The sequence below is a fragment of the Stenella coeruleoalba genome, assembly GCF_951394435.1.
Source record: "Stenella coeruleoalba genome assembly, chromosome: 16".
Classification (NCBI taxonomy): Eukaryota; Metazoa; Chordata; class Mammalia; order Artiodactyla; family Delphinidae; genus Stenella; species Stenella coeruleoalba.
In genome coordinates, this window is record NC_137162.1 from 34046761 (window position 1) to 34069908 (window position 23148).

The 23148-nt window shown below is 36.5% G+C and overlaps 1 protein-coding gene across 8 annotated transcripts in view; it reads left to right on the forward strand.

The window, feature by feature from the left end:
* The window catches only part of IDE (insulin degrading enzyme), a 111333-nt gene that overhangs the window by 44096 nt on the left and 44089 nt on the right, over positions 1-23148 (forward strand). For 7 of the 8 annotated variants that reach the window (XM_079900658.1, XM_079900660.1, XM_079900665.1 and 4 more), the window contains 7 exons: positions 10678-10800; positions 15487-15599; positions 16168-16330; positions 17035-17127; positions 17568-17659; positions 18478-18558; positions 20074-20177. In XM_079900658.1, the coding sequence (XP_079756784.1) occupies positions 10678-10800; positions 15487-15599; positions 16168-16330; positions 17035-17127; positions 17568-17659; positions 18478-18558; positions 20074-20177 (769 nt within the window). Of the gene's footprint in view, positions 1-6078; positions 6137-10677; positions 10801-15486; positions 15600-16167; positions 16331-17034; positions 17128-17567; positions 17660-18477; positions 18559-20073; positions 20178-23148 lie in introns of those variants that run through there. The other variant, XM_079900663.1, reaches the window with a different exon arrangement.

Sequence of the window (23148 nt, forward strand, 5' to 3'; positions counted from 1 at the left end):
TACCAAACAATATCTTTCTTATATTTTCAGATGTAGTCTGGTACCCTCTGTTATATTCTGTTTCTTTTAAAAAAAATTCTGGTCTGCCAATACATTAAATTTATTTCAGCACAATCGAGTGGGTCCCAACCTACAGTTTAAGTAATTCAGAGTGATAGGCAGTCATTTCATAGGCAGTGATAGACCCAGGAAAAGCATTTGATAAAACTCCTTCATGAACAAAACAACAAAAAAGCACTCATTCATGAAAAAAACAACAAAAAACTCTCGAGTTGATAACAACCTATGCCAGACATCATGATTAATTCTGACGTTTCAAAGGGATTTCTGTTGAAAGGCAAAAACAAAACAAGAATACCCTCTAATCAATTTTTTGTTCAGTTGTGCCGTAGGTACTAGTCATTACAGGAAGTTAAGGGAAAAAAACGTGATAAGTAAGAGGTTGAAAGGAAGCAAAAGGAAATTTTCCTTATTTCCATATGATTGCATAAGAAATTCAAGAACTCTTCAGATCAGTCATTAAAAATAAGATTATTCACCAACGTTGCCAAAAGAAGAGAAACACTGACATTGCATTCTTGTATCAATAGTAATCAATTAGAAAAATGCTACAGGAAAAATTATTTCATTTACAATATAAAAATATCTACAAGGTATTTAGAAACAACTCTAACAGAAGAGCAAGAAATATATAATGGATATAAAAGAATGCCTGAGTAGGGCTTCCCTGGTGGTGCAGTGGTTAAGAATCTGCCTGCCAATGCAGGGGACACAGGTTCGAGCCCTCATCCAGGAGCATCCCACATGCCATGGAGCAACTAAGCCCATGTGCCACAACTACTGAGCCTGCATTCTAGAGCCTGCGAACCACAGCTACTGAGCCCACGCACGTGCCACAACAACTGAAGCCTGCGCACCTAGAGCCTGTGCTCCACAACAAGAGAAGCCACTGCAATGAGAAGCCCACGCACCACAACAAAGAGTAGCCCCCGCTCGCCACAACTAGAGAAAAGCCCACACACAGCAAGAAAGACCCAATGCAGCCAAAAATAAATAAATAATATAAATTTAAAAAAAAAAAAGCTTGAGTAAACAGGAAGATAAACCATGTCCGTGAATGGGTAAACTCAACATTACACAGTTATTTCACCCCTAATTTATCTAAATTCAGTGTAGTGCCATTTGAAAGCCCTAGAAGTTTTTATTTTATAATCTTATAATCTGATTATAAAATTAATAAGAAAGAGTAAAGGGCCAAGAAGAGCTAAGATAATTTTGAAGAACAACAAGGAAGGCACTACTTCTACCAGATATCAAAATTTTAGTTGTTACAGTAATGGAACTGGTGCAAGGATACCTGAAGATAACAGTAGAATAGATTATAGACCCTAGAAGCATATCCACAAGTGTATGGAAACTTGACATAAGACAGAGGTACATTACAAATGAGTAGGTAAAGGATGGACCTTTCAATAACTGGTGTAGTGGCAGTTATCTATGTAGAAATAAATAAAATTAGATCTCATCTCACACCATGCACAAAAATAAATTCCAGGTTGACTGGACCTAATTATAGAAAGAAAACTTTATACAACTTTTAGAAGAAAATATACGAGAATTTTTAAAAATCTTAAGATAGGAAAAGCGTTCTCAAGCACACATAGCACAAACCATATTTTTAGAGGTAAAGATAAGCCATAGATTTAAAGATAAAGTTGACTTCATTAAAACTTAACATTTCTGTTCAATAGAAACACAAAAACAAAAGACAAGCACATACCCAGTGAAGGTATTTGCAAAGCATATAGCAGATATGAACTTCTATAAGTAAATAAGTAAAAGATAAAACAGCTCACTAGAGAAATAGGCAAAGGCTGTTTTGAGTCATTTACTTTGTTTGAAAGTCATTTTTGTAGATATTATGTGCTAAATCTGTCTCCACACACATGTCTTCATTGACCCCATGTGTGATCCTCCTAGCCTCAGACTTCAGCCAGGAATCCCACCTCCCACTAGCATATTCCTATGTGATGTAAAGTTTTGTCCTCTGAAGGTGGGCTGTGCGGAGGTTGCATCTTTGCTGTATCACTGAATGGCTGAGAGAGACTCTGGGCCAGTTTCTTAGCTTCTGTAAGCCTCAGTTTCCTCCCATGTCAGGTTGGTGTGAGGATTAAAAGAGGTTGTGCATGTGAAGTGGTTAGCCAAAAGTCTGGCCATAGAGGTGCTCAGTAAATGATAGTAGCCTCCGTAATAACAATATAATAGAGGATCAGTAGCTGTGAAAGACAGCAAAACTTTGAAAAGGTCTTTGCCATGAAGTCATGAGGGGCAGCCAGGGCTGCTTGAAGAGTCAGTGGGTTTGATGAACTGACTGTTGGGCAGTGTTATTAGAGAAGTGTTGTTCTCCTGTTCTGTTTTTAGGCTGAACCAGTGGCTGGTGACCACATTCCCTTTGCCCCTTCATTTATCACTCACATATGCCTTTAGTTTTAGGTCCATAGTTCCTGATAAATTATATGTCTTTTCTCTGCCCTGTTGCCTTTAAAAATTTTTTTTCTCTGCATCTCCATGGAATAAAAGCAGAAGCACTTGAATTTTTAAAAGTAGTTTGGAACAGGAAAGGGAAAGCTTAGTTCTGGTTATTCATTAGTGATCTGTTTCTCTAATCATAACCCCACAGACACTGTGGGAGCAACTGGGTTTAGTCAGCTGAGAAGGAAATAAAAAAAGGAAGTCAGGATGTGGGTGAGGGAAACAAAACAGGCACTCCTTGATAGAATGAAAGGCAAAGTGGGAGAGTGCCTGGAAATAGAGGGTGGAGCTGTATTTAGATATGGGTGATGTTTTTCTTTGTTAATTGTCATGTGACGGCTATGTTTTGTAGCACGTACCATAGGATCATAAGAATCTGAATAGGGTGTCATAAGTGCGCTCAGATTATCTCTCTTTCTCTTTCAGTTGACAAGTAATTTTTTAAAGGTCCTCTACATGTAAAGTGCATTAGAAAATGCAAAAGTATAATCAATGTCTTTGCACTGAAGATGTTTCTGGTTTAGTCGGAGAGGCGAGTCAAACCCAGGATTTCACTGGAGTATAATCTCAGATTTGATTTTCCAGGATCATAATCTCTTCTGTCTTTTTTCCTCCTTGCTGATTTTTACTGAGTGCTGTACTAAGCACTTTGCCTGGATTATTTAACTCAGTTCTCACAATATCCCCACTAGGTACGTGCTCTTATTATTTCTGTCTTATAGATGAGTGAACTAAGACTTCAGAGAAGGTAATTAAATTGCTTAGGGTCATTCAGCTTTTTGAATGCTGGAGCCAGGTCTGGTGCTTTTAACTACTGTTCTACCTGCTTTAGGTTTGCCTAGAATTAAATACTCCAGGATCTCAGAGGAGATGCAAATTGAATTTTCCTGAAGGTTGGGTAGGATTTTCTTAAGTAGAGGAAGAGCCACTCAAGAAGGAAAGGAACAGTATTTATTGTATGAGTATTAAGTGCCACACACTGGGTAGGTGTTTTACTTAATATGATTTCACTTAACTTTAACCATGATACTGAAATTTTCATCATCCCATTTGACAGATGCCAAAACTAATACTGACAGAATAATTAGACCAAAGTTTCATAGCCTTGTGGGGAATACAGGGAGGAGGGAGAGAGGGAGGGTGGTAGCGGAAGTGTCTGTGTAGGTTATGGAATTCAATATCAAATCAGTCTGAACTCTTAAGCCTATGTTCTTTGTGATAATGTTAGGTTGACCCCCCAAACCATGACAAGAAGCAAAGACCAAGGAGTGAGCCCTTGGCTGTTATTCGCCATAATAAAGGATGCTTTTGTAGGAAGGAGTAGGAAAATGGATTAGGACCAAAAAAAATATTGTGAAATATGAACCAGAAGGTAGTTGAACATCTCTTGACCCTGGGATGATGATAATGACACAAAAAATTAGACCCCAATAAAAGTTAGTCATTTACTTTTTTCTCCCTTTCCTCCCTCCATGCCTTCCTCTTCTTAACTGAAGAATTTAAAATGTACAGAAGTAGACAAAATACTATAACGAACCCTGTGTATACATCACTTTGCCCCTGGCCAGTCCTGTCTGATCTGCATTCCCAGTCATGCCCTCGTATTATTTTGAAAAGATCCCAGACATCATATCATTTCACTCACATATATTTCAATATATGTCTCTAAAGATAATGACTTTTAAAAAACATGGTAAAAGTACCATTATCATTAATATCATCAACTATGCAGGTAGTGTTCAAATTTCTAGTTGTCTCGTAAAAGTCATAATTTTTAAAGGTTTATTTGAATAAAGATCCACATAAGTGTCAGATGTTAGTGATTAATGTGTCTTTTAAATTTTTAATCTACAGGTTCATTCTTCATCTCTCTCCTCTGCTCCCTCCCTTTGACCCCCTGGAATTTATTTATTGAAGAATCAGGATATTTATTGTGTAGAACTTTTCACAGCCTAGCTTTTGCTGATTGCATTCCCAACAGTGTAGTTTAACACATTCCTCTGTCTTCTGTATTTCCACAAATTGGCAGTTGGGTATAGAGGCTTGATCAGATTCATGTTTGTCTTTTTGGGGGGAGGGCTTCATAGGTGATGTGTTCTTTCATCAGGGGCATATGATGTCTAGTTTTCTGTTTATGATGTTGCAACCATCCTCGATGCGTCATCTCTCTAATTCTACTGTTTTTTCTCCTATTGATTTGCTTGAATGCTACTATAAAAAGAAAATCTCTTTTTCTACGTTTGCCTACCCAGTGGTACAATTATTATAGGAAAGGCAAGACAAATGTTTGATTCATTCCCTTTATTTACCAGGTTTCAAAATATTGAGTTGGTTCCCTAGCATCCTTGAATGATGACTAATTTGTTTTTTTTAGTATCATGATAAACTCATAGATATAAAAATATTTGATACATTTCAGCCCACTTAGTCATTTATTATTCTCCAAAATTTCCCCTGGCTTTTGTTAGTATCTTTTTTTTGTTTGTTTCTTGCTAGGAAATGTGTCTATGGAAAACTAGAAATTTACTGAAAACAAGTGTACAGGTGCTTTATTATGGCATTTAAGAGGCTTTCACTTCAAGTCCCCTTTTCTTTTGTAACTCTCATCTTGTCCTTACATGTACTTACCCAGCTGCAGGAGAATTGTCCTTTTTAATTTTTTAGGAAAATTTATGTATCTCCAAAGGTTTTGGTCTCTTTCAGGATTTTTAGAAGATTGCTATAGCAAGAAGAAAGAGCTTAAAAAGAAAAAAGAGGTTATAATAACTGTAGATATATTAACCTAACCTTCAGAATCTCAGGTTTTCAGAGAACAGTTAAGAGTTTCATGGTTATAACTATCAAATGACTTTTCCCTGAGAACCTTATGAGGCATACAGTTGGAGCCAGCTTTGATTTCTAAAACTTCAAACTCAGTCCTTCCCGCAGAGTATAAGAAATATTTGGCTGGCTTTAGAATTTTCCAGGAAAATACATTCTATTTACTTGAAAATTAGCACTCATATATATTAGTACTGAGTTTATAAGCTTTTTTTAAAATAGAATTTATAGTTCTTATAATGAAAATATAAAATAAAATTTACTGAGCTTACAATTTACAAAACTGTCTTCATATCCGTTATCACTTTCCGTAAACTTCACAGCAACCCAAGTTCCTATTAAGTAATTATTGTCTGACAGATGCTATGCTGAGCCTTAAAACAGATTATTCATTTAATCCTCATGGCAATCCTGTGAGGTTGGTTCTCTTATTATTCTTATTTACCAATAAGGAAACTGGGGCTTAGAGAAGTTAAGAAACTTGTCTCGACAAGCTAGTAAACGAAGGGGTCAGGGATTGACCCTTGCTTTTAACAGTTGGGCATGTACCCATATTACCCCCATTTCACAGATAAAATAAATGACCCCTTGGAGATATTTGTAGACTTTTCCAAGGTTGCTTAATTAGTCGATGATGGAGTCAGGATGGGAAACCCTGAATCTCCCAACTGCCAAGCCAGTGCTCTCTCCTGGCAGGCCCAGAGCGAAGGTCCCAGTGGGTCAGCAACCCTGACATCCTCAAGCCTCTGCTGGAGCTCACTCTTACAGTGAGAGAGCCAGAAAGGTAGGATTCAAGATTTTTGTAGCAGCATTTTAATTTGATATAAATGACCCACCTGAATTAGGGTTAAATTAGGACAATATATGTCTAGAGACTGAACTGGTATTTGTTATTCCAGCCATATTCACATTGTTCTCCACATATGGACTCTTAGGTAGAGGAAAGTCATCTGGACTATTTACTGAGCTTTCTTCCCTGCTTTTGTGGAACGGTTTCTGTGCTGTACTCAGAAGCCAGGAATTCCTCCTACAATTCAAATCGTAACAGAAGTAGATACTGTTTATTGCCTATTTTCTGCTGTAAATAAAGTATTATGTTAAATTCTGTAACATTTTTACAGATTTATCTGTCATAAAAGAGATCAGTATAAAAGCATTTGCCAGATCATTCTTTACACACTACTTAAAGAAACAGAACATGACTAATACAGTTGGAGCATCTGTTGTACACTTTGAGCATACAGTTTGAGCATCTGTTGTACACTTCTCCAATTGCATTTTTCTCCCTGCTCCCGGGAGATAACCACTATCTTAAGTTTGGTGATTGTCACTTCCGTGCTTTTTTTTTATAAAACATTGCTAAGTCATGCATTTATTTCTAAGCAATATGTTGTATAGTTTTTTTAGTTTTATAAAAATGGTATTTTATTATTATTTATCTACCACTTGTGTTTTTTCATTCAGTGGTATATTTGTAAGGATTATCCATATTAGAGAGTGTGCCTCTGATAAGTTTTTTTAATATATTAATTAATTATTTATTTGTTAATTTATGGCTGCGTTGGGTCTTGGTTGCTGCATGCAGGCTTTCTTTAGTTGCATCGAGCGGAGGCTACTCTTCGTTGTGGTGTGTGGGCTTCTCATTGTGGTGTTTTCTCTTGTTGCGGAGCACAGGCTCCAGGCACGTGGGCTTCAGTAGTTGTGGCATGCGGGCTCAGTAGTTGTGGCACGCAGACTCTAGAGTGCAGGCTCAGTAGTCTTGGCGCACGGGCTTAGTTGCTCCGTGGCATGTGGGATCTTCCTTGACCAGGGCTCAAACCCATGTCCCCTGCATTGGCAGGCGGATTCTTAACCGCTGCGCCACCAGGGAAGCCCCCTCTGATAAGTTTTTTATTTTTTGCTGCTCTCTGAAAAATTTATTGAATGCATGTACTATTCTTTATCCATTTTTCTGTTGACAGAACATTGCAGCTATAAGCATTCTTATACATGTTTCCTTGTACACAGTTCTCTAGGGTTCTAGGAGTGGAATTCTGGGAGTGGCATTACTGTATATTAGGGTATGTACATCTTTTAGATTAAACAGATATTGCCAAGTTGTTTCCTATAGTGGTTGATCCAGTTTGCACTCCCTCATGCAGCGTCTGAGTTCTCATTACACCATCACCACAACACTTGGTGTCATCAGATTTTCTATTCTGTTTATTGGTTGTTAAATATTAGCCTTATGCTTTTGTACATCTTTTTTCTTTTTTAATTTGGTGTTATATAAGTCTACCAATGTCAGGACAGCAGATTGAGCTTAAGAGAAGTAGGGTGACTTGTTCAAGGTCATGCAGCCAGAAGACATTTGACCCTGGATTTGATGATAGCTCTGCCAACACCAAAGCCAGTGCTTGTTCCTCTGCACCTCCCTACCTGGGGTTGATGGCACTGATAGTAACAGAGTCTGCTCAGTAACTTAAGGACTAATTATGGAATTCTGTGCTTTATGTCCTGCTTTTCCTTCTATTTCCTCAACTAACTTTCTTGAGAATTTCCACTATAGCTAGCCTTCTTGTTTTTAAAAAACTTTAAAAAAATGTTATAGAAGGGCTAATAAACTTAATAACAAGCCTGACTCTTTGGCCCATTTTTACCAAATATTCATGTTTTTTCTGTCATTGTATTAAGAGCTGACTGTCCTGACCCCAAGAGAGTAATACTGGAGAACTTTTTCCTCTTTCTGATTCAGGAGCATCTAAGGATACAAGACTGCCATTCTGGGCTGTGTTCCCAAACAGACCACAGTTTCCTTGTGTCATCATGTATTAGAAAGCCTAAAAGCATCTAGGTAGCAAATAAATGAATATGTAGATTCACAGAATGGTATCTGTTTGTGGCTAAAAGCCACTTTTCAGAATAAAAGTGATTGGGCCTCTGTTTAGAAGTTTGGCCAGAGATACAGAATCACTAGATTTTTGTACCTTAGGTAGGTCAGGTTGCTGTTGACAGAGTGGCTCCTTTGGCTCGTTTTTCTTTTAACTTTTTGTTGAAATATAATAACTGAAAAGTGTGTGTGGCTCTGATAAATTGTTGTTGTTTTTACTTTGCTGCTATTTGAAGAATCAGCTGAGTGAATATAATGCTATTATTTATGTACAACTCACTGAATTTTCAAAACCTCAGTACACCATGGACCCAGCACCCAGTCAAGAAACAGATCACCAGCACCTCTTTCTGCCCCTTTGTAGTCACTATCCACCCACCAAAGGATAACCTCTGTTCTGACTTTTCATGACTCAGATCTTAGTTTAGCCTGTTTTTATGCTTTATATAAATGAAATGATGCAATGTGTACTCTTCTGTGTCTGTCTGGCTTTTCTTGTTCAGCCTTAAAGTTGTGAAATTCCTCCCTGCTGTTGCATATGAACAGTGAATTCTTTGTTTTTTTGTGCGATATACTATTCTGTTGTGGTCCTCTGGATCTTTTTACTCTAGCATTGTCAGTATTTTGCCAGTGATGCATGTCTTAGTGTATTGGGGGTGTGTTCTTGCTTTATCTCTGTGTTTTTAAATGAACCTAAAGATAAAGGGTAAGGATTAGAATGGTAAGATATTCAGGTACATTAAAATCAAAGCAGAATGAGCTAAAACTAGTCAAACTGAAAGAATTTGAAGTTCTAGATGGAGGCCATGATCTTGGTTTTTGTATACTTTGATTTGAGATTTTTTTTTTTTAACCAGAATACTGACCAGATTGTGAATAGGCATATCACACTTAGACTGAAAATCTGATTTCTATCTAACACTATCACATTTATAGTCTGTTGAAATAAAACATAATTTCTCCAAACTCGGGTGTCCCAGTGTGTGGATCTTCATGCACATGTTGTAGGACTCTGAGCTTGGCAGTGTAAATGAGTAAGGAAGCTCTAAGGACTAGTCTCTCTGCAACTGAGGCTTTTTATAACCTTCATTTAGTAGAAAAGGGAGGTACCATCAATACTCAAGCTTTACCTTAATATGAGAGAACTTCAAACCATTACCCAGCAAAAAGCTTTTTTTGTTTCTTTTTCTTTTTCTTTCTGAGGAGTTAGGCCCCTCGATACTTTTTAGATCACCTGGATTCCTCAGGTAGACCGAGGGGGTATTTTAGGACCCCTAGCAGAGCAGATCTGGAGTTGAACTGGATCTTTAGTGAAACTGAGAGGACTGATGAAGAACCTGGAGACTTGATTAGCAGGCTATGCTAGTGAATATGAGTACATTTGGTTGCTTTCTGACTAGAGAAAGGTTAATGAGTACTTGCTGGGCTCTTTCTTGCACACTGCACTAGATCTGTTGATTGAAGCATTCTGGGGCATGAATCTTGGCTCAGAATCTTTAGCTCTACATGGCTAAAGACTGGGTCTGAGAACGCCATCTGGTGGCTCTCTCTAGATACCCAGTTTAGTGAAGGGGACTCTCGCAATGCCAGTTCATCAGCCATTACAATAACCCAAGGGGAGAAAACACATCAAGAATATGTCCTGCCATAGTTTCATCTATGCAGGTGAAAAAGAGTAGCCCATTTAATAGTATAAGCAGGAACAATAATAAAAGTTATTATACTAGATCTTAGGGTATTTCTAGTCAAGATGCCATTTTTAGAGAGATACCAATCATTGAAATTCCACCTCCCAGCCTTTAAATGGCAAGATCTTTATTAGAAATGTACTACTTAGAGAGTTTGACTGTTTGCTTTTGACATGCATATTTTATCCTAATTGAATTAGTTATTAAATTTCATAAGATCTCATAGTGGTACGCTATGTACATTGCTTGAGACTTACAAAAATAGCATTGCATCCTATTTTTACCAGTGTAGATCAAATTAATGAGAATTCACGTCACAAATTTAATGCTTCAGCCAAGAATAGTACATTTCTTTCCACAAGTAACTTGGCAAGTTCCAAAAAGATCCCTCAGTGACTATGTTCAATTAATTGTGGAGCACCTAGGGAACTGGAAGTTAAAGTAAGTGTGAATGGAGGCCATGTGGATCTCATTTTGTCTTATAAGTGCTCATAATACCTACTATCTCTTAGGAATTTTAAGAAGTATAATTTTTATAAGGCACTTTAAGCTCTTGAGGGAAAACTCTCTATAGATTAAAATGTTACTAGTTTGTACTATACTGTCCTGTTTATCCAGGTTATGGTCAAACATATTTGACTAATCATTATATGTGTTTGTTTGGACTCTGTTTTTTAAGTTTACCTTACAGCAATGTCAGTAATAATTGCAAGGCTTTAAAATTTGCATATTTTGCTTTTTCTTAGAAATGTTTTTCCTTCCTTTCAGGTAACAAATATACTCTAGAGACTAGACCAAACCAAGAAGGCATTGATGTAAGACAAGAGCTACTGAAATTCCATTCTACTTATTATTCATCCAACTTAATGGCTATTTGTGTTTTAGGTCGAGGTAAGAATCCTTAAAATTTTTTCATGGTGTTGGATAATCTTAGTTTTCCACTTTGGCTTTTTCAAAGTATTGGAAGAAGGATATAAGACACTTCCTTTTATCTGTTCAGAGGCTTTTGAAAATGATCTTGTTGGAGAATATGTGGAGGGGAATTTTGTTTTTAACTCACTGTGTTCTAAAAAGAAGCTTAGTTGATTTTAAATGGAGACCTGAAGAAAATATAAATTAATAGCAAGGGGAGGAAGTATAAAGGACAAGATTGAGAGATTTGACCTTATAAAATTCAAAAAAACAAAAAAATTAAAAGATGATTATAAACTAGGAAGACTATTAGAAAGCAGCAAAGTTTGATATTGTTTCCCCTATTAAATTACCATAATTTTGGTTTGGGCTTTGTTTTAACTAATACCCATTATGAGGAGAGGTGCTCTTTTGTATTTGTGGTGTATACAATTTATGCAATTCCTCCACACTTTCTGGAGGACAGTGCATCACCCTAAAAAGTACATTTTTACTTCTAGAAGTGCAATCTAAGGAAATAATCAGAGTTGTTCCAGGTGATGTACGAGGATGTTTCTGTATAGTATTTATTAGTGAAAAGTTAGATGTAAGCTAAATGTTCATTAACAGAAGATTGGTTAAATAGTGATGTTATAGGTATATAATAGAGCATCTTATAGAAAATAGCATCCCTTCTCCCACTTCCTCTCCTCTCACCTGCTTTATTTTTCTTTAAAACATTTATCACCACCTGAAATATTAAATATTCTTTATTGTTGTCTGCTGTACCAGAATGTAAGTTACTTGAGAATAGAAACTGTTTTGTTCACTGCTTTGTCTGGTTTAGTGCTTGACACATCATAAGTACTCGGTAAGTAAATATTGAATGAATAAATAGTTTCATGACAGTGTTTTCATAACTTGGGAAAATATTCTTATTGTATTAAGTAGAAAACAAAAGCACTCTGTAAAAGCACTGTGTGCCATCTGATCCCATTTGGGGATTTCTAAAAAATTCTAATAGACATAAATGGGAGACATAAGACAAAGTAGAAAAACATACCAGAAATTTAATAATGTGGTATAGTAGTTAAGAACTCATGCTCTAGAGTCTGAGAGCTTGGGTTTGAATTCCTAATACACCACCTACTCAGTATATAGTGGCTATGAGCTAACAAATTTACTTCAGTTCTCTGCACTTCAGTTTTTGCATTTGTAAAATGGAGGTGGTACCTCATACCTTTTATGAGGTTTAATAGAGATAATGCAGAAAAAGTGCATAGTGCCTGGCAACACAGGAAATGCTCTATAAATGGTAGCTGCTTTCAGCATTCCATAATCATGAGCTTATGGGCGACTTTTGGTTTTGTTTTTTTGCTTTTGTTTTTCAAAGTATTCTGCTATTGACAAATGTTACTTTTGTGGGTAGAAAATAAACAACTATATATATTTTAACTTGCTAATAGGAACAAGGATATAAAATGGGTCCAAGGAGTAAGGCTAATAAAAAGTGTATGTTATAATCCTGTGTGCTTTCTAAAGGTAGGTAGATCTATAGAGTGTTAAAAAATACCACTTGGTATTCAGAGCCTAGTCCTGGGAGTAGGTTTCTAAGCTGTGTTTTTGTCCATGTCATCTTGAGATAAAACACATGATTTCAATAAGCACTTATTAGGCAAGTAATAACGACAACAGATGACACATACGTAAGCCCTGCCCTCAGTGTTCTTGGTTTAGTGGAAATGACAGAACAAGCATCTGAAAGAGACAAAGAGTTTCTTTGTTCCAGTTCCCTCTCCCAGTGTGACTGACCTCCTGTGCTCAGCTCAGTGGATTTGATGACATGTCTGGGAGAAGTGTCCTTACAGTACAGTGGTGTGTGGAGGAAACAGGATCTCTTAAAGGATTAATAGATAATCCTCTCCTTCTTCTAGGAGGAGGGGAGAGGAAGAGTAACCATGTGGAAGGATCTCTGTCACAAAGGGACAAAAAAGTTTTTCTGTATTCTCCCACGGGGTCCTCCCTCTAGTTGTGGCAGCACCAATTACCTGGACACTTGACAAATAGGTAACTGTCAAGTAGAGACCTTAGGATTGCCAAGTCCTGGTAATGTAAAGATGAATGGGACTCAGTTCCCTGATCTCTGGCAGCTCATAGTGAAGACAGATGGTGCATTATTGTACAGCTCCCTTACCTTTAAAAAGCTACATGGTGAATTTGTGCTTCTAAAAGGAAAGGCCTACCCTAGTAGAACCTTGCTCTAAAGGGCCTCGCTGTCATCAGCACTTCAGGTTGACAAAGCATTGTTGACTGCCCATCTTGTTTCCAGTTACGTGTCCCATCTGTGTGTCTCTTTATGTCTTTATGTCAATTGTCTCTGACATCTCTTGCTCCAAATATACCTGGTTCATTCCCGAGTTCACTTGTATAACAAGCAGCCATGGGTTGGCCTTTTATTTGGCTCCGGACATTTTAGGGTCCTTCATACATTTCAAAAAAATTAAAGTAAAAATACATATGTTTTGTAAATAAAGTGCACATGCCCACATTCATAGGCCTAAAAGAGAACTTCATATTATCTATAGGCAATTCTCATATAGTGATTAAGTGCTTTTTAGAGAGTTCATGGAAAAGTTCAAAATGGGTCCTAGAATATCAAGGGAAATTTCTTATTCGATTCAAATGCTTCCTGACAGTAACAAGTAATGAATGTTTATACCATTTATAAATAACCTATTTTTGAGGAGGCAGAATCAAGGTGAGTGGTTATCTTGTTTATAAAAAGATAACCTTTTCCACTTTTTTCTTTTTAGAATAATAGTAATATGTGTGCACAGAAAAAAATTTATCCCATACAGAAAGATATAAAATGGAAAGCATGTTCTTCTTTATCCCACCTTATGACCACTATGCCCTCTCCTCAAAGATAGTCACTTTATATCATTTTTTGTTATACTTCCAAAAGTAGAATTTTGTTAATATACTTGGATTTATGTGTCTGTTAAAAAATTAAATGAGATTATACTACATGGCACTGAAGTCTGTGGTTTTCACTTAATAGAGCTTTGAGATATTTTCATATCAGCACATACAGACTTCTCCCTCATTAATGGCTACATAATATTCCAGTGTACAGACTTTTCGTAACATGAACACATTGATAGATGTTTAGGTCATTTCCGGTTTTTATTGTTGTTATAAATGGTGTTGCAGTGAACATCTCATACTTTTGCAAATACAACTGTCCATTAAAAATATAGAGAGATGATAACATAGAAGAACTTCACATAAGTGACTATATAATCTTATCAACAATTACAAATCTTTGCATGAGTTTGATACAGTATGGTACAGAATCATGTAGTGTTAGACCTTGAAGAGACTTGTGATCATCCTACCCTGTTTTCGTGTTTTATAGAACCTGGAGTGGTTAAACATTTTGTCCAAATAGTCTCTTGCCATAATTGGTTGGTGAAGTTGGGGTTAGAATTGAACACCTAGGATTCTTCTCACCATTTTATACTATTCCCCCACAAAATCAATTACTTAAAAACTCTAATATTGGGCTTCCCTGGTGGTGCAGTGGTTGAGAGTCTGCCTGCCGATGCAGGGGACACAGGTTCGTGCCCCAGTCCAGGAGGATCCCACATGCCGCAGAGCGGCTGGGCCTGTGAGCCATGGCCGCTGAGCCTGTGTGTCCGGAGCCTGTGCTCCACAGCGGGAGAGGCCACAACAGTGAGAGGCCCGCGTACCGCAAAAAACAAACAAACCAAAAAAACCTCTAATATTTGACTTTTAGCGATGGGTTTAGACTGTGTCTATTTATAAAGTTAATGTTATAATCTGTCAGCTAGTGGTTTCGTATGTGCCTTTTGGGAATTGTAGATAAAATAGTTTCCAAATGCCACTCATTATTCTATTATTGTTTCCAATATTTGTTTGAAATTTATTGCAAGATAATATTTGTAAAACAGTTTTTTAAACTATAAGGTGGCAGATATGTGTGAGGTATAATCAATATCAATACTGCAGAGCTTCAGAAGTTATATAGGCACTGGTGGGATTTTACTGAATGCTTCAACTTTATCAGATGGAGTTTTTTAAAAATTTCTAGGTTTTCCTTTTAACAGTCCTGAGATTTTTCAGGTGATCGTAAGGTGTTTTCTCCCCCCCCCAGCTTTATTGAGATATAATTAAAATATAACATTGTATAAATTTAAGGTATACAGGGACTTCCCTGGTGGTGCAGTGGTTAAGAATCCACCTGCCAATGCAGGGGACACGGGTTCGATCCCCGCTCCGGGAAGATCCCACATGCCGCGGAGCAGCTAAGCCCATGTGCCACAACTACTGAGCCTGCAAGCCACAACTACTGAGCCCTTGTGCCACAACTGCTGAAGCCTGAACACCTAGAGCCCATGCTCCTCAACAAAGAGAAGCCACCGCAATGAGAAGCCCAGGCACTGCAATGAAGAGTAGCCCCCGCTTGCTTCAAGTAGAGAAAGCCCATGTGCAGTAATGAAGACCCAACGCAGCCAAAAATAAATAAATTTATTAAAAAAAAAAACTTAAGGTGTACAACATAGTGATTTTATATATGTGTATATAATCCTAAGATTTTTAAATACTACCCATCATGTGTTATGATTAGTTTAAGTTCTGTTTCCATTGTCTGTTTTCTTGTAGAATCTTTAGATGACTTGACTGATTTGGTGGTGAAGTTATTTTCTGAAGTGGAGAACAAAAATGTCCCATTGCCAGAATTTCCTGAACATCCTTTCCAAGAAGAACATCTTAAAGTAAGTGCATGTATTTCTAGTATTTTTTTCTTTTTTAAATTTATGGACATAATATATGCCTGGTTTACCAAAGAGTACATGAACATTTTTGGAGGTTCTATTATTTATATAGTCTTTAATATTTGGTTTATATTAAAATCAAATCAAATCAATTTCACATTTATTAGGGACGTGTATCACCAAAAAGATAACAATACGTTCTGATCCTTGCATGTTAAAAGTAGTTTTGGTAGCTATAACCTTGGCAGACTGTAGAAGCTGTTATCCAGTGCCAGAAGGCAAGTATCCAAAAGTATTGAGCTGCATGGTCAAGGGGACCAAACATGGACTGCATACCAACTGTAATGAAATCCCACTAAGAAAGACCCCAGGTCATTTATTTCTGTGTGGTCAGTATGATTTTCTCTGGCAGTAGATTCTCTCCTGAATTTGGGATTTTTCCATGAAAATCGGTATTTTTTTTTCTTTTTTTGAAAATCACTATTCTTCATAGTTTGTAAGTATTTTATTCAGCAGGAGTTGTGCAGAGCTAACCTTTTGCGATTTGTTTGTTTTATTCTTTCCCCAGCAACTTTACAAAATAGTACCCATTAAGGACATTAGGAATCTTTATGTGACATTTCCCATACCTGACCTTCAGAAATACTACAAATCAAATCCGGGTCATTATCTTGGTCATCTCATTGGACATGAAGGTCCTGGGAGTCTGTTATCAGAACTTAAATCAAAGGGTGAGTCTCTTGGACACCAGCTTCTGAGGGTAGTACCCCACCTCCACCATATTTTTTTACTCTGACTCTCATTTCTCCTAAATATTTTCCTGTGAAGGAACATTTTCAGATGATACCGTTTAGGGTTGATGAGAGTGGGGTGTTGGTTGTTAGTACGCTTTTGTTTTTTGCTTTGGGGTTTTTGTTTTTCCATAATTTGTTTTATCCTTCAGTATTGAGCTGTGAAGTTTACATATTTCAAAAGGTGTTGTAGTGCATCTTTTAAATAAGATAGAGATTAAAAAAAGTAAAAGCTCACATTAGGTATTCTTTACCATCTCTGTGAAACGTGCTGAAATATCTATTTGCCTGCTCTTATCCATCAAACCAAAGGGTGTATTAGGATCACTCAGTAGATTTCCAAGGTTCCTCTCCATTCAGACTCTTTTTATATAACACTTAAGCACAGTCATCTACTCTTGATTTGGGAAATGATTTGAGGCGTCCCAAGGAAAGCTCCCAAACTAAAAAAATCACTTGAATCTTTTGCAGTGTCTGAACTGCTTTTCAGTGCTTTTCTGAACTGACTTTTTTTCCAGTCTTTTCTGCAAGAGGGCCATTCTGTATGTTCCATTGGGAGCATACAGAATGAATTTTTTTTTTTAATTCCTTGTCTTAAAAGAAGACACACATGCGATCATGTTGATTTCCTTTGAATGTTACAGGCTGGGTAAATACTCTTGTTGGTGGGCAGAAGGAAGGAGCCCGAGGTTTTATGTTTTTTATCATTAATGTGGACTTGACTGAGGAAGGATTATGTAAGTATTGACCTTTTTGTTTTTGAATGAAAATTGATTTCTTATGATTTACTTTTATTAACTTATGCTGTGGATCTGTTTTTTGCTGTAAAGCTATAAACACTTTAATTCATACCATTTTATCCATTGTATTTTTCATGTGTAACTTCATTTCATGGATGATTTTCCCTCCTTAACAACTGATCATTATGTTGCACTTGTAAAATGTGTACTTGACTTTTTATTTGCTCATTTACTACCCCAAAGCCCCTTCAGTCACATATACCAAATCCTGGAGGGCCATGTGTATGGGACCCTAAAACCAGCCTCAGGGAGGTGAGAACTCACTCCATCTCTAAGAGGGACCATCTTCTACTTACCTGACTTTACCTTAGGAGTGAGCTCATTGCTTTGAAGGATTCGAGGACTGAATGGTTTTTAAGTGTGCCCCTTTTTTCCAGTACATGTTGAAGATATAATTTTGCACATGTTTCAATACATTCAGAAGTTACGTGCAGAAGGACCTCAAGAATGGGTTTTCCAAGAGTGCAAGGTACTTTTGTTTCACCAAAATTTTTCTTAAGGAAATTTTTCAAGAAACAAATATATGGGAATTAATTTAAATATAAGGAAAAGGAAAGAAATCAGACTGCTTTTCTATCCCTCAGAAGAAAGTCAGCAGTTTCTTGAACTTTTATCTATCAGGGCTTACTCTATTCTCTGCCGGCCTGAAGTTGCATGAGCTGTGTCATTTTCAGATCTCGTGATAAAAATTTGTAGCATACTCTCAAAGAAACAGTGAATTGTTATATATATGATTGTGTTCTTAAAAGTGATTTTATTGTCGTATGTATGGAAAAGCCTGGCCTTTTTTTTTTTTGCATAAAACAGAAGGTATTTGTCTTTTAAATGTTTAAAGCCTTCTTTTAAGAGTTTTTTAAAATATCTACTATATAATTAAGGACTATCAAGACTCTGAAATGTATTTTAGGATAAGAGATAACCTCTTTACATAGATAAAAGTTTAAAGGTATAATCTCTGCTTGTGAAACTTATGACAATAAGTTCTAATCAGGCTGCAGTTCTCTGAAAGGGTCAGCAAAATCGTCATGTATGCAACTGTTGGATCTCACAAGCTTCCTCCACGGTTTTCCTAATTCTTTGACTAATAGTTTCAACAGAATCATATTCTGTGTTTGTTATTTTCATTCATGTCCTGTACATTCCTAAATCAAGCATAGCTATTTTTTCAGGAAGTGTGATAGTTAAATATGGAGTAGAAAGTCTATAGTGCAAACCAATCCCCCCCCAAAAAAAAGTATTTCTAAATAATAGGTGACTTATGTCTAATTGATTTAATTTTTCGTTTAGGACTTGAATGCTGTTGCTTTTAGGTTTAAAGATAAAGAGAGGCCACGGGGTTATACCTCTAAGATTGCAGGAATATTGCATGTAAGTTTATTGTTATTTTACTCTGTACACTGGCATGTAGAGTATTTCAGTGATCTTGTATAAATAATATTACTTTCATTACTACACAAATGATAAAAATTGAAGGTATAGTCTAAAACTTTAGACTTCGTAGCAACCAGGTAAAATTTGATGTGAAGACATTCTTTAAATCTTAATTTTCATCATCCTAAAAATCATCATCTGTAATATTTTCATTTCATAGACATTTTGCTTGTTGGCTTTAAATATTTTTCAATTCTACAATGTGTCAGGTGCTACTTACGTGAAAGCTATAAATCATCCACTTTTCTCCATTTCCATTGCTACCACCCTCATGTGAGCTACCAGCATTTCTTGCCTGGACTACCATCATAGTCTCTTACCTGGGTTCCCTGTTTGCCTTCTTCTGCCCCACCATAGTTTATTTTTCCAGCCTCAGTGATCTTTGGAAGACCCAAATCAGATTGTTCCACTCCTCTGTGTCAAGTAAGTTTCCCATCAGAGTTGGAACAGATCTAAGTTTTTACCTTGACCTACATGGCAGTCTGGTCCCAGCCTCTCTCTGACTGAATTCCACACCACTTCCATTCCACTCCAGCTACACTGGCTATGTGCCTAATCTTCAAGCATTAAGTTTACTCCTCCCTCTCAGGGCCCTGACGTTTGCTGTTTTCTCTGCCTGGAACACTTCTGGTTTTTCCATGACTAGGTTCTTCTTATCATTTGGGTCTCCACTCAGATGTTTCTCCCTCAGAGAGACCTTCCCTGACCTCCCAGTCATGACCCTGCCCCTTTTAAAATTTTCTTCATAGCACCTATCACTATAATGACAGTATTTGTTTGTTTGTTGTCTGCCTCCCTCCCAATTAGAATATAAGCTCCTTAGAGAGCAGGGACATCATCTGTCTTATCTACCATTGTATCCACAGCAGCACCTAGAACAGTGCCTGGCACAGAGTAGGTGTTCATTACATACTTGTTGAATGAATGAATCAGTCTATCAGTAAGTTGCTCGTACTAAAAAGCATCTTCTACATTATTTTTCTTTACTAACTGAAAATATAAGCCATTTTTCCTACACAACAACTCTCTAAATGCTTGTCTGATTTCATTCATAGAAATTTGAGTAGAAATTCTGTTTATTAAAATGTATGTACTTTATATTAAGAATCCTACAGGTGTCAGCACTTAATCATCAAATTTTCTTTATTAACAAGTACTCAGTTTTAGCTAGAGGTATTACTCACATTTTTCCCTGAAAAAATGTGATTTTGTTCTCTATAATGTAAGTGTGTTTAGGGCTTAACTGCAGAATCATCCCACAATATGAAATTGTTTAAAGTGTGGTAGGAAAGAGAAAAGATTCAGAAATTTTTCCAGTGGAGTGAAATTTAATTGAAGGGAAGAGGGGGGTGTAAAATAGAGGATTTCACATGTTAGAGATCTGTTTGCTTTAATATGTTAGAGTCTATTGTAGCCTTGCAAATTTTATTTATTTCTTTTTCTTTTAAAAAGTACTATCCCCTAGAAGAAGTGCTCACAGCTGAATATTTACTGGAAGAATTTAGACCCGATTTAATAGAGATGGTTCTCGATAAACTCAGACCAGAAAATGTCAGGTGAGTTGCTCTACAGATTTTCCTGTTACATACTAAATTTTCAAAAATGATTGGAATCTGAAAATTTGAAATTGTGAATAAAGTGCTTTTAAAGTTTTTATCAAGCATGATTACAAAAGTGGAGAGAATAAGTATAATGAAACAGTACCAAACTTAAACAGTCAGTACACGGCCGGTCTTTTTTATCTTTACCTACACTTGTTCACTCATCCTCCCTCCACTCTATTTATTTAAATTAATTAACTAATTAATTAATTTTTGGCTGCATTGGGTCTTTGTTAGTGCGCCTGAGCTTTCTCTAGTTGCGGTGAGCAGGGGCTACTCTTCGTTGTGGTGCGCGAGCTTCTCATTGCAATGGCTTCTTTTGTTGTGGAGCACGGGCTCTAGGTGCACGGGCTTCAGTAGTTGTGGCACGTGGGCTCAGTAGTTGTTGCTTGCAGGCTCTAGAGCACAGGCTCGGTAGTTGTGGCACACAGGCTTAGTTGCTCCGTGGCATGTGGGATCTTCCTGGACTAGGGATGGAACCCGTGTCCCCTGCGTTGGCAGGCGGATTCTTAACCACTGTGCCACCAGGGAAGACCCTTCCCTCCACTCTAGATTATTTTAAGTCAATATCTCGAACACATGAAGATTCTTTTTTTTTAACATAATCATAATTTCATTATGAATAAAATATAGTAATAGATCGTCTTAACCTGGCTTCATCCTTACTCAAATACTAGAAGTGTCAGCTCACTTATCTGGTTTAAAAAGCAAGTGAGGACACCCTCTTTTTTTTAAGTAGAAGTAAGGATTACAATCTCAGAATGCTTCTGACTGACCCGTTGTTAACCAGGAGATCAAAAGTTGGAGGAGCTCTTACAGTAACAAGTATTCCTGTTAGAGGAGGGTCAGCCCTAAAGAGCTTATGAACTACATGATATTTCTGCCTTAGAATTTAATTTCATCTATATTTTCTGAAGTCAAGAATAAAAGGAATACACTTGACTGGCACATACTTTGCATTTTTTTCTTTTTCTCCTCTTTTGAGCACATATTTCCAAAATTCTCCTGGGAACTTAGTGATTGAGTAAATATGTTTTTTGGAATAGTCATTTTATGAATAAAATCAACAATGTGGTAGAACTTTTTGAAGAAAAAATCCTCTGACAGAACTATTCTATCAAAGTCGTTTTCCTAGTTACCATTGTTTGAACTTTTTCAGATGTATCCCAGCAACAAACAGTAGGAAAATTAAGTTAAAAGGAATGTTATTGCTGTTTACACAAATCTGTATATGTGATAAAATGACATAGAACTATACACACACATTGTACCAACACCAATTTTGTTTGTGCACATTGTACCAACATTGTACCAACACCAACACCGATTTATAATCTAATTTATAATACTTTTGATATTGTACTATATTATAATTATGTAAAATGTAACCATTGAGGGAAACTAGGTGAAGAGTACACAGGACTGCCCTGTACTATTTTTGCAACTTCCTAACTGTAGGAATTTATTATTATATCAAAACAAAAACTTTTTAAGTTAAAAAAATTATTTTACAATAGCAACAAAAACATAAAATATTTAGGAATGAATTTAACCAAAGATAAACAAGACCTCTACACAAAAAAACTACAAAACAGTGCCCAGAGATATTAAAGACCTTGTTTGTAGATTAGGAGACTTGATTTTATTAAAATGTCCATTCTCTCCCATTTGATTCACAGGCTTAGTGTAATCACAATCAAAATCCTAGTAGGCCTTTTTTTTCTTTTAGAAATTGGTAAGCTAATTCCAAAATTCATAAGGATCTACAAAAGACCTAGATTACCCATAACACTCTTGCACAAAAAAACAAAAGTTGGAGGACTAAAACTGCCAAATTTGAAAGCTTACTATAAAGCTACAGTACTTAAGACATTGTAGTATTGGCATAAAGATAGGCAAAGAAATCATTAGTACAGAACAGAGTCTAGAAATAAGCCCACACATATATGATCAATTGATTTCTTTTTTATTGTGGTAAAAAAAAACCCCACATAACATAGTATTTATCATCTTAACCTTTTTTTGGCCATGCCATGCAGCATGTGGGATCTTACTTCCCAGACCAGGGATTGAATCCGTGCCCCCCTGCAGTGTAAGCCCAGAGTCTTAACCACCGGACCACCAGGGAGGTCCCCATCTCAACTGTTTTTAAGTGTACAATTCAGTAGTGTTAAGTATATTTGTATTGTTGTGAAACGTCTCCAGAACTTTTTTATCTTGCAAAACTGAATCTATATCCATTAAACAACTCCTCTTACCCTTCCCAACCCCACCGTATCCTGTTCATAGCCGTTCTACTTTCTCTTTGTGTGAATTTGACTACTTAGATACCTAATATAGATGGACTCGTGAAACATGTCTTTATTTCACTTAGAATAACATCCTTAAGGTTCATCTATCTTGTAGCATGTGACAGGATTTCCTTCCTTTTTAATGCTAAATAGTATTCCATAGTATGTATACACCACATTTTCTTTACCCATTAATCATTGATCAGTTGATCTTTTTGACAAAAGCACCGACATAATTAAAATGGGAAAGGAAAATCTTTTCAACAAATGGTGCTCTTCCACACGCTGCATAGCCACATGGAAGAAAAGGTTAAATGTGACCTTTACCTCACAACATTCACAAAAATTAATTTGAGATAGATCATAGACCTCAGTATAAAGGCTAAAACTAGAAAACTTCTAGGAGAAAATACAGTTTGAAAATATCTTTAAAACCTTGAGATAAGCAAAGATAAGCAGTAATCATTAAAGAAAAGACATTGATAAATTGGACTTCATCAAGATTAAGAACTTCTATTCTTAAGGTGATTTATGCATTTGCTTAGATGATTAAAATACAAGGAAGAAAAATACTCAGAACACACGTTAAATCATTTTAGGTAAGTAAAGCAGTTTACTTATTTCTGTTTTCCTCA